We start from the raw sequence: 12,498 nt of genomic DNA, 5'->3' as shown, positions 1-12,498 counted from the left end.
GGCAAATAGTCATACTATTGTATATATTGTATATATTGTATACTTTGATAATGTTGTTTTTTTTATAATCGTTGGAAGTCATAATTGAGGATTAATTGATTCATTTGATTAATTGCCCTACGTTTACCACCACCTCTTTTTTGCCTCAAGGGGCTCATAACAATGATATAGTATGTTGACAAAAAGAGGAAGTAGGGGGAAATATGGGCAGGCAAAGCCTCGTGTGAGTAAGACAGTGACAGTTTGCAAATGAGAGAGTGATCATTGTGACTAAGCATGGGGAAGTAAAGAAAGTCATCACTAAAGAGCCCTAAAGAGCAACTGCCCTAAAGAGCAACTGAAAGAGAGACAAAAGGGAGAACGAGAGAGACACTTGGGTTGATGCCATCAATCTACGCAATCCCCCAGGGCTGCGTTCCGTGCGATCTGATACACCACTGCCCGCCCGGTCAAGGCCACTGTGAGCATATGCCCAAATAAACAAGCTGTCCGCTCCCATTAACGGCCCGAAGTGAACAAGGCAAAAGGCAACACGATTCCACACGCTGCCCAATCTGTGCAGTCAGTCTGCTAAACATTCAGAGGCTCTGAGGGAATCTCAGCTCAGATTCTAAGCAATGATTTACTCAGTTACCTTAACTAATGAGGGCCCTTTACAGGTGCAATAACCAACCCCGCATGGTAAGTGGAACTCATTATTCTTGAATGAGAGACAAGGCTCCAATCATGTCCAGACAAAGTGCTTTGTTTGGAACAAACGTCTCTAGTTTCTCACTCAGACTAAAAGAGCAATGATGTCCAAATCAGTAGGCACTAGGCAACAGCTTTCCTGCCTACGTGCATCCACCCGGTAAAAATGCTGCCCTACTGATACAGCTGACAATCCGAGATCACGTACAGGTCAGTGTGTTTTATTGGGGATACGATTACTGATGCTCTTGTCTGCCAAAACGGTCCTCTGGTCAATAATTTAGAGCGCGCTCAGTTACAGCTCATGTGTGTGATTACAGTTACTGGGGCTAAGTCATCCAAGCCTGGGAGTGGCCGCATTTTGAGAGGAGATGAAACATTCTGAACAGTGTCTATCATCGAACATTACCAGAGACAACACTATAAGCACACAAAAAGACAAGTGTTAAATGCCATTTTTTAACTTTCACAAATTACTGTAGATGTGACACGCTCTCTTTGATGAAGACTCGCAACCTCTAAATTAAACAACGCTTTGTCCCATTTCTCCTCATGAAACCAGATGTTCTAAATCTTCCTCTTCAAAATGGTATAAGACAATATTGAAACATAATACAGAAACCGGTGAGAAAGGAAATGAAAGCAGATTTAGGTGTCAGTCAAATAATCCCAACATAAGACGAAAGTCTTAAGACTTGTAATTCAGTCATATAACTCAGGTCAGTCATTTAACTCAGGCTCTTCAAATGGACGCGTTCTGTAAAATTGAAAACAGGCACAGAAATGAGACTGAAACGATGCCGATGACACATTTAGCAATCATGCGGTGACTAACATGGCTATGAGCAGCTGTGCCTGGCGCACCTGTGCCACACAGATGGAGGCCTTACTTAGAGCACTGCAGCCACAGGACCGGAATGGCTAGTCCTGTGGGACGCTAACGCTGCCGTGATGTGCACTGAGACGCATCGATCGGAGGCGTTTCGGTAGCTGCAACGTTTTCTATCATTCTGGCTTTTTGCTTTGTTTCTTTTCTCCATCAGCGATGGAACATTCTGCACAGATATCATTAAGAAAACAAGGTATTTTTGTCTCGTCTTTGGTGGCTGTTTTTCGCCTCGCTTTTGTTTGTTTCCCGGGAGACTGAGGAGCTGTCTGAAAAAACACACAAATGATGCGGACTCGTCGCAAAATAACAAGACAGCGACACAGGCCCATTAGCTGTCCAGCGTGACACACTGACATTTCAATTCCCGTCTTGATGTCTCTGTTCCAGCTGCGTCCCAGGCTTGAGAGACACCACCGGCGTTGGCGCCAGATGCCAACCACCTCACGGTGCCACCTCGAGAGCGAGAGCCTGTGTGACAAAGACTTCAAAGACGAACCACCGCAAGGGAAGCTGGGAGTGAGAAATGCCATGCGACTGGCGGAGACATCGGAAAGGTTCTGGCACTTGGGAGCGGCTTTCAAGAGCGAGATAGTGTCTATCATCTAGTGGTCCCAGTGTGGAGGCTGCCAGGCAGCAAGCTGTGAGAGATGCTACCTCCACACACACACACACACACACACACACACCACCTGCCCCACCCGAGAATCTGTCCTTCTGGTCACTTGGCCGCACAGGCGATCTAAACTTAGGAGGCGACCAGACGCGTCCCTGTGTGACATTCTGCACGCGCTCTCCAGAGGAGAGCACTCCGGTGCTGACGACACTGGCAGGGATGAGCGGTGAAACAGAGTTGGAGAAAAACAAACACAAACATTACAGTTATGGGAGATGGAATTTGCTTGTAGTAACCTACTGAGACATGGGTTGGATGTTTGGATTGGGAATGTAGACCAACATTATTCTGGTCAGGCTCCCAAATCAGCATGCTACATGGCAAAAATGAAGGGGAAAAAACATAAAAATAAAACTTTTCATAGCCACCAAAGCAATGCAAGCCTACATTTCTGTTATTCCTTAACCAGAAGTTTAGAGAAAGAAGATCAATCTGGGTAATCTGATCAGTAGACCAGGAACAATTCCTCAGTTTAATTCCCAACAACCTGAGGCAACTGAAATTACATCTGCGTTTCTCAGCAAAAACTCTGAAAACAGGTCACTCAGGTGTGGCAACATTGTCCCTGTCATTTTCTTACACTTCACTATGCATATCGCATTCCAAATTGGTCTCAACAGAAACTGGCTGGGTCACAATAATGGCCAATCGACTTGATGAACAATGAGCTGCTCAAGCCTGTCGAGCGTGCAGCATACTCATTGCAAATGCCATGACCTGACAGGACACAGAAGGCCAAGTCAGTCCTGGAACTTCAGTTTCATCTTCATATTAGCGGGGGTGACAGCCAGTCTGGCCAACATAATGGCAAGAATTTTTTTGTCCAGTTCTCTCACAAAAATTTAACAACAGGCACCAAAATGTAACAAAGAACAACTGTCCTATATAAGTGAATTAACCCTAAAATACTGCTATATTTGTAGGCTAGCAGTTATACTGCAACGTTCAGATGTAACTGAAAAGTATGTTGTGGTATTTTTACCATTAGATAAGACTCACGTGGCTGTGGGTGTTGTTTCTCACTGCTCTTAGTGGATATGCTGGTGACCATCGTCTACTGTGCCCAAACAGAGCAGTCACTTCCTGGTTGACCACATGGCCTAGCCACACCCACTGCCACCCGGCAACCTGAAAGGGCCACTCTCCGTGACCTGGCGGTGACGCAACATCACACCGAAACAAAACAAAAATAACCATACATGTCGAGACTGCCACCTGTGCAGGACTCGGCAGACCACACAGCAACATCAGTAAGCACAGCTTCTGACACCAAACCCTGAAATAAGTTTTGAAACTAAATGAGACAGACAGAGTGTGTGTGTGTGTGTGTGTGTGTGTGTGTGTGTGTGTGTGTGTGTGTGTGTGTGTGTGCGTGTGTGTGCGTGTGTGTGTGTGTGCTTAGGGAACAGGTGTCTGGCCACAGAGGGGGGTTACACCTCTAGCGCCCAGGGCAGCTCCGGGTGATAAGAGTGCTCCTTATCTCCCACTGCTCGCTGGCAATCACACCTTGCTGCTCCGTGGCATTCAGCAGCGGACCTCTGAACTCCCACAATCCCACAGACCCCGTCACCTGTCGCCCACGAGGGAGCTGTTCAGCAAGACACAGACACTCAGTGAACTATAATTAGATAAATTGCCATGAAAGCCTGTGCAGGTGTGTGTCAGTTCTGCTAAACGTGTCAAAACGGAGCAAGCTAAGATCGCTTAGCTTGTGCAAACGGAAAAATAAGGAAGCTTGTGCAATCTTTTCATCATAGCTCTATTGCCAAAAGGTGGACATTAACATTTCTCTGTCTCTTTAATGGACAGTGAAAGGGAGAAAAGGGAGACAGAGAGATTGGGGTGTGGGTTTCACATTGGCTCCATTACTGTTTGCTTTGTCATCTTGAGTGAAAAATATATTATTCCTAGACTAGAACCTTCACCTCCCTCCCACCGTGAGTACAATATCACCGGGGTTGTGTTCTGTCTGAGGAGAGACAGGAGAAATTACTGGTCTCCACAGAGAGAGAGAGAGAGAAGGAGAGAGAGAGAGAGAGAGAGAGAGAGAGAGAGAGAGAGAGGAGGGGGCAAACAGAAACAGGATGGAAATGGAAGGAGACATCTGATAGCTTGGCACAGCACACATTCCCTGCTTAAAGGCCATGTTTGAAATCAATAAAAGGAGGGGAAATGACTGAAGGGAGTGATAAGAGCTGTTGGACACAAAGAGAGAAGGAGAAGTGCAGAACCATTCACTGATGAAAATATTTTACACAAGCTATCTGAGCTAAGTTTTAGCTATTGTGACTTAGCCAGGTGATATTTGTAACAAATTACATCTTGTGCGTTATTTTACAGTTGGATTAGCAGGCTTACTGTTTTGTTTTGAACCACATTAAGAATACCCTGTGCAGCAACATCACAGGGTATTTTTCTCCCCTGGTCACACCCTCAACAGGTGAGCACCTGACAGGCCTGTGGATGATTAACCCCTTTGGTTCCAGAAGGCCGTTGCTATGACGACATGTCACACAGGGGGCCATCTGGACTTAATCCATAAGAGAATGCAAAAATCTGCATAGCCACACCCCCAAAAGAAAACCTAACAACTCTTCCTCAACCCTTTTTGGTCATTTATCTTCGAAGGGGTTCCCAGGGTACCACACACTCATATAACAAATTAAGTGGCATCTGTGTGTCAGGAATGATTTGTTTAAGGAAAGCTATAATATGGCTGGTATTAATATTTTGACTGGCAAATCAACCACTCTGTGGCAGAATATTATAATATGCTGGGACAGTAACGTGACTTTCTAACTAAGGTCCACCACAACAGCAGCTGTCAATCCATCCCCCAGAAGAGGAAGTAAACAACAGCTCCTTAAGGGCTTTGAGCTTGTGATGTCTGTGGGGACGTGAACCACAACGTGTGTGCACTTCCTTCTAGAACGAGAGGAGCTCATAATGTAGCCAAATTCTCTGAAGGCTTAATGAGTTCTTCTTGAAAAGTCCTATTCGAAACCAATGGAGCCAACAGTGTCACACAACACAACAACAACTACAGCAACACAACAAAATTCACAACTTATTGTATGTTTGACTTGATGCACTGTAAAAATCACTGTCAAAATGCCATGAAAGGACTAGAAGAACCTCAGGCTGGTCAGAAGAGACCGGTCTTCGCTCAAAATCGAGGGAACACTCTAGACGAGGTGACATAACCCACCTGAGGACCAGTTCCTTGTCATGTCCCAGGTAACACAATGGAGCAGCTTACCGTGAGTATTCGGTCCACCCCAGCATGAGGGTCTGTCTGCATGGGGCTATACTGGGTGTTGTGAACCCATGGTCCTCAATGGCCTAGACGAGGGGAAACAGGAAAGGTCAATCATATTCATTCATGTAGCCTATGATCTCACTCTCACTCTTATAGTCGCTCTCTCACACTCCATGATGAATCCATGATGAAACAACTTCAGTTGGAACACAGTGATTTATGAGACTAGAGTGGGCACTAGTATGTCACGTGCCGTATGTTGGTTCTCTGAGGCACATTGACCTGTTCAAAACTACACTCCTTTTTCAGAACGGCCACATTCACATAAATTCACTCATTTCTCAGTGGAGTGATCAGTGGTCAAGTCATATTAAACTCGAGGGCATCTCAAACGCTGCTGCATCAACTTTTCACTTTCAAACGTTGGTATCACTACGTTAACAATGACAGATGTTTGTGGCATAATCATTATGAGATTAAGCTAGGGGACAAGAGATGTAAAGTTGATCACAAGGACAACATTTAGGCTACAATAGAGATAACTGGCTCAATAATAGAGCAATGAATGTTTTGGTGCTGCATTATACTTTGCCAGTTGTTTTCAAACTTCAATGATCAAGTTGTATCTCAGGAATAAAGCCAAAATGGCAGTTCTTAACAGTTGGCTGTAACGCTGATGCGCCAAACAAGGCGTGACAGACACAAAAGTTGAGACCTAGTCACTGTAACAGCGCTAGCAAGCTATCGTAGCCGACTAGCTCTTGATAAACTAACCCAAACAACACCGAGCGCAATTTTGTGGCAGCGGTTCACCAAGCTTTGGTCTTACCGTTTGCGGAGTTCATTTTCCAGCGACAAGAAAGAACTGAAGTCGCAAATGTACTGCCAGAGGATGACGCAGCGTGTATGACAAAGGGGGGAATGCTGTCAGAGTTCTCAGTCCTTTGGATATCGCTGTCAGTCTGTCTGGTCTTGCCTTACCACCCAGCCTGTTGTTGACAGCAACAGCAGACTGTTCTCCGGACAGTTCCTGAACAAGAAAATACGGATTGACTCTTCCAGGCTAGAGCAATCGAAACTTAGGGGCGGGATCGGCGTCAGGACATTCCACATACTCGACAATCGAATATCTTCCTGAAGTGGTGAAAACTTTTCTTTTAATGATATGAATCATTTTCATTTTTCTTTCAATGAAGATAGAATTAAGACAGTGTGGATATTGGACAAGTGTCTATAAATATGTGCGCAATTTTCAATTTTTTTGCTATCACATTCTATGTCAGTGTAGGAATCATATAGTGCAGGTTTGGCTATGCAAATAATATGCTGCACCGGTGATATCATATAGATACAAAGGTCAAATGGTTCATTTTTCAAGATGGGAAAGATACCCTCAACTCAAATAAAAGGAACGTGTTTTGATCTTGATAAGTCAGGGAATGGTAATAAAAAAATAGGTAGGCCTAGCCTACTCAGTTTAAAATGCCCATATTTACAGTTAAAACAATAAGATGTTCCAATCCAAAACTTGCTTGGACAAAGACCCATGTTAGTAATATAAACAAATACAATAAGGATCACCGTTGGAGAAAAAAAGGAAAGGATCATCTTGGGGTCTCCACGTGACCCCTGTGCTAATACATTATTTAGTAAGCATGTATTTAGTAAAACCTTTCCTGCCCTATGATCACAAATGTAAATGACTGTAGCTACAGGGTCTGGAAGTGTTAAGATGAAAAGAATATGCAACAGATGAAATTAAATTAAACGAAAATCCTAACATTTTCAATAAGAAAACTGTCAGTCTCTGGCATGACACTATAAGTGGGTCATGATTGGATCATACAGTAAGGCAATGAACCAAAACATATGTCCAGATCAACACAAAATAAAGTCCGCTGATCGGCACCCAATAAAAACAGTGGGGTGATCCTTAAGTCAGGACCTAAGAATCTGGATGATCTGGGGAAAATAAATTGTAACCTAAAGAGATATGGTCTCAAACCCCTTGCTTTGTATTCTCCCACTTTATGAGATGTCAAAGGAGAAAATATGTTTTTCTTTTTTCCAAAGGAATGTACAAAGTATTAAATACAGGTGTGCCATGGCACACGTGATTTTGTTTAAAATGTATATTTCTTTATGAGGTACTTGTTTCTCAGAATAAATTTGCTTCCTTTCAAGATTGGATTTTTTCCCACTGTTTTTATTGTGAGACCAAGATAAACTGCCAAAAGATGTTTTTATATACCTCTTTTTACACAACCTAACATTTAAGGGGTGCCAATATATGTGCATTTTTTCTAAACAATTTTCAAATTTTCAATTTCAATTTTTTAATTTGTTTTCAAAACAAAATGCACATGAAATTGAAAACAAGCAGGTTCATGTCACTTTGTGGACCATGACACTTGCAATGAGAGTATCGCCATCCAGTGGACAACATTGGTACTGCAGTATCATGTCTAGTCTAAATAACGTCAGAATTTCCATTACCTTATTATGGAAAAAGTGGGGTTAGAACAAAGTCATTTGGAGACGTCTGCAGCCTGTGCTAAAAACATATTCAAAACAGCGTGCTGCTCTTTTAGTTTTCTTCTCAGCAAAGTGTCGGTGTTTGTGGGAGAGGCCCGCTCATACACGTCACTTGCATCTCGTTGGCATCATTGCACACATTGTAGGACTGGCATCAATAGCTGTATCCCTTAAATGCCATGGCTGTGTCTTAAGAGTGTGACATAAAAAAATCACTGTCTGTGTAGCGTATAAAACGAGGTGAAATTAAAATGATTACAAGTATTTTTTAGGGAAGATAACAATGCTTTGGGAGAGAGATGAGTCAAATTAAATAGTTGGCTTTGGAAAGGTTCTACAAAAGTGTCTTAAAATTCAACTGCCAATGTATGGCAGTGTTTAACATAGATACATTTTTTTCAATGAAAAAAGTTTGATCCAAAAAATCCATAACTCTCCAACGTACAAAAAGAAGCATGTTTTCATCGCCTTCATAAATCATAATCAGCTTTATAACACAAACAAACAGCAAATACAGACCTCTATAGGCCTAGCTGACTCCAAGCCAGCCAGAGATATAGGCAGGGTGTGAACCTAGACCACACTGAATGAAATTGTAGTCCACTTTTTCAGCTGTGATCAACGGTGAAGCACTTTGGGTGAACACTGTGGTTTTAAAAATGCTCTTTTCAAATAAAGTGACTTGACTTTTGTCAACACATCAAATCCCACATCAAATAACAATGTGTGTTACATTCAAAATTCTGACATATACTGTGCATTGTAAAAAAAACAAAACAATTAGAGCATGTGGTCTTTAAAGGAGATTTCTTATACTGTAAAGCATTGTATGATTTATATAAAATTGAAGTGGCATACACATTTTCAGGAGTAAGCAATCACTAGGCTGTTCAACAATTATTCAACTGCTAATAATTTTGTTGCTGGGTTTATGGGTAATCTGCGGAATATTTTGGATTGGAAAAATACAATTACCCAATTCACACCAATGTCATCTTCAATGACACATTAACAACATTTCATTTGTTTTTTGAGCTTATTTGGAGGATACATTTCTCAGGTTTGGACAGTTGACTAATTTAGAGTCAGTTTCACATATTTCATGTCAGTTAATCACAGCAGGTTCCTTTAAATAAACTCACATAAATAAATACACAGTATCCCAAACATAAGCTCAGATTCTGTCACACAAGAGTTTGACGGAGAAGGCCAGATCGACGGTGTAACTGACTAAGGTGATGCAGGCAAAGGCCATCTCCGAGACGATGATGAGTTTCCCCTCAGATGGGTTCGGTCTGTACAAGTTCAGCACTTTGGTGGAGCTCACGACCGCCGCCACCATGTAGAGCAGGACTCCCAGTGAACTCAAGCCGGCCAGGACACGGTCGAACGGCAGCGGGCACCGCCCAGCGCAGTCTCCCACCATGACCACCACTGTGCCCAAAGAGGCTGAGAGACAGAGGCCGTACGCCATCCCGGGGATCGCCACCTCCCACCCAGTGCTCCTGTGAGACACCTGATCCGCGATCAGCAGCAGACCCACGCAGCCTCCGAAGACCTGGAGCACTTTGAGCAGTCCGGGTACCGTGGCCATGTAGCCCTTCTGTTCCCGGCGGATGAGGTGGGTCTCTGTGGCGTAGGCCAGGAAGGTCAGGCCTGAGAAGATGGTGGCTATGACAGACTCCTTGGTTGCGTTCTCACTCAGCGCCAGGCAAGGGTACGCCAGCGTGGCAGTGAAGACCATGAGCGCGGCCATGGCGGCCACGGTCACCGTCAGGTTCTTCCAGGAAAGCGGCAGCAGGCTGTGGAACTGGATGTAGGTGATGATGAGGATGAGGAGGCTGAGGGTGAAGAAGAGGCACCAGGTGGACATGCAGAAGGTGCGGAAGAGCTCGGAGTGCTGGACGGTGGTGGGCTCTACCATGGAGGCCACCAGGCTGAAGGTGACACATCCCGAGACAAGAGCCCAGATGCGGACCCCCGAAAGTGGGGTGGTGAGAATGCTGACCTCCCCTAGGATCACAGGCATGGTGGCTCTCCAACATCCAATGTTCAAGAAAAAAAAACAGACAAAAACAGATTCCAAAACTATCCTTCTCTAGAAGACTCCATTCACTGTTCTAACAGAGGAGGAAAGTGGTGAAACCATGAGAAGTGTGCTTCAGAAATGTTCCCCAAGGTAGATACGTGAATGTCACGACAAGGCGATAAGAGCACGTCTCTCTACAATGCAAAGCCTGAGATGCTATGAACACACACCAACATGGTCTTGTTCTCACGCACACACACACACACACACACGCACACGCACACAAATGCACTGAGGTACTGCATCATCCCCGCCCTCTTCCTGTTCAAGGTTTCAGTAGTGTTTTTGTGAGGTAACCACAAGAGCTAGGTAGGCCTAGTGAACAACAATGCCTTCTGTGCATACTGTAGTTATCCTCCATTGTTCCTGTTTCCTGTCAGAAAAAGAGCAAGAAAAGAAAGCTTGAGCTTTACCTGCTCCTGTCACTGTCAACAAAAACATTAACTGGATTTGTTGTTAACCTATAGGACATTTTTGGAGAACAAGTAGGCTACTTCAGACTAGGCTTCTTTTTTACAAGAAAGGTTGGCCGGGGCGCTTTTTTGATTTGAAAAACCACTCACAGTAAAAAGCAGTTGAGGGAGTTTTTACTGCCATAACAAGGTTAATGATAGCTAACATGCTAATTTTTCAAACTACTGCAATTTAAAAGACACAGCTAAACAGAAAAATCGGGACACGATCCAGTTTAGGTCCATAAGTGAATATGGTGATACAGTTTAACTCCCACGTCATATAGCTCATTGTGCTCAAAGCCGATCGTAGGCTAATACGTTTTTTCACTGCTACCATCTCCAATTCTGCTGGATACGAACGTCTCATTACTCAGCTTGTAACAGAAATACAATAGTTAGCTTTACTTTCATGACTCTCTCCCTACTTCTAATGTCAATGACTAAAAAAGAGACGTGTCTAATAGGTGAGTGTGAGAGAGATGCACTATGAATGTGTGCACTTTTGTCTGTATTTCCCGCTGTGGCCATCACTACTTCTTTCCCTCTTGTCTGTGTCTGTGTGTGTGTGTGTGTGTGTCTGTGTGTGTACACGCAAGCCTCAGTGTGTGTACCGCTATTTCCTTCCCTCTTTCTCTCTCTCCCTCTCTCTCTGTGTCTCTCTCTCTGCATGTGCTCCTGTGTAGGCTGAACACAAAGAAGCTCTATGAAGCTCCCACGTCGTCACTTCAACGCAGTTCTGCACGAGCTCACCTGTTATATTTAGACACACCATACATCAACCCCCATGTGTCAGGCAGCCGAGGCAAAAACAAGACATCTGACAGACTCCATGAAGACAAGAAAACACAGTAAACAAACAGGTACTGTAGCTGCCTAACAGTACACGGCAGAAACACATTACTGATGTGGATTAATGCTTGTTGTCAGACAGCCACTCAGAACTAGGTGAAGGGCTCAAATGAATTTTGGGGCGAAAAACTTGTCAGGGCCTGTAGCTGTACGCTCCTCACTGATGAACCATAAAATATGGAGTCTGAACTTTGTTTGCAGTAAATATTGCAATGATTGAATGATTACCATTCTGCTAAAACATTTGAAATGAAGACTGTGCGCTTGCGCCCTGCTGTGTAATGGTTCATTTATGGATATCACTGTTTTGCTAGATTTGCTTTTAAATGCAGAAACATGAATTGTTTTTATATTAATGATACATCTTATTAATATGATTTATAATTATGCCTGTGCTATATTTTACCAGGATAAAGGACATCTCAAAGTTACCAAATTGATGTTGCTATAGTAGGCTGGAAATATGTGTTGTTCTGTGAAAACTACGCCATCATGTGGTCAAACCTTGCACAACATAACTACTTGGTGGTGACAAACTCAATTTAGTCAGTCATTTCTTTCATTCAACAACTAAACCAGGTCAACTGTCTGATGTGGCTTTCTTTAAAAAGACTAGTGACCAAAATGTATATAGCCCACTACACTCATAGATGACCTAGGGTTAGGGTTTGGGTTAGGGTTGGGGTCAGTATATTTTCTGAGTTGAATGGTTTTGATTCCACCACAAAGATTGAACATCAAAATGAAAACAAATAACACCGAAAAAAATAATAATCCGTGTCATGGATGGCCGGAGATGCTTGCATGATGGCTAAGGCTCTTGTGAAGTGCAGAAACAGACACGTGTAGTTTTCTCACACTGGCCCCATAATCCAGCAAGTCTACGACAGTTGACTTAATAAAGCTTCCATGAGCTCATGAATTTAGGCTGCAAATTGGATCGTTTTCTTGGAAGTTATTCCTATCTAACGAGTATTCTCTGGTGACCTTTACAATTTAGAGACTGAGCCAACTCTTCAGTGGCTCTCATCTTTATGGCGTTGAGAAGAGGCTGGTGTG

General features: G+C 43.5%; 2 protein-coding genes across 2 annotated transcripts in view; both read right to left on the bottom strand.

Moving 5' to 3' along the window:
- The window catches only part of LOC125298435 (testis-expressed protein 2-like), a 45,531-nt gene extending 38,965 nt beyond the window's left edge, over positions 1-6,566 (bottom strand). The window contains exons 1-2 of the mRNA XM_048249169.1: positions 6,341-6,566; positions 5,512-5,594 (exon numbers count right to left, since the gene is read on the bottom strand). The gene's annotated coding sequence lies outside the window, so the exon portion shown is untranslated. The remainder of the gene's footprint in view (positions 1-5,511; positions 5,595-6,340) is intronic.
- A 1,949-nt stretch (positions 6,567-8,515) lies between these two features.
- On the bottom strand, positions 8,516-11,738 carry LOC125298434 (myeloid-associated differentiation marker homolog). The gene is made up of 2 exons (XM_048249168.1): positions 11,341-11,738; positions 8,516-10,508 (listed from the first exon to the last, which is right to left on the bottom strand). Exon 2 carries the CDS (start codon positions 10,073-10,075, stop codon positions 9,221-9,223), a length of 855 nt encoding a protein of 284 aa, XP_048105125.1. The 5' UTR covers positions 10,076-10,508; positions 11,341-11,738; the 3' UTR covers positions 8,516-9,220.
- Between the last annotated feature and the right edge of the window lie 760 nt (positions 11,739-12,498).

This window comes from Alosa alosa, chromosome 7 (assembly GCF_017589495.1).
Source record: "Alosa alosa isolate M-15738 ecotype Scorff River chromosome 7, AALO_Geno_1.1, whole genome shotgun sequence".
Taxonomy (NCBI): domain Eukaryota; kingdom Metazoa; phylum Chordata; class Actinopteri; order Clupeiformes; family Clupeidae; genus Alosa; species Alosa alosa.
Note: the sequence above shows the minus strand (reverse complement) of the source record. Positions and strands in the feature narration are given on the sequence as shown.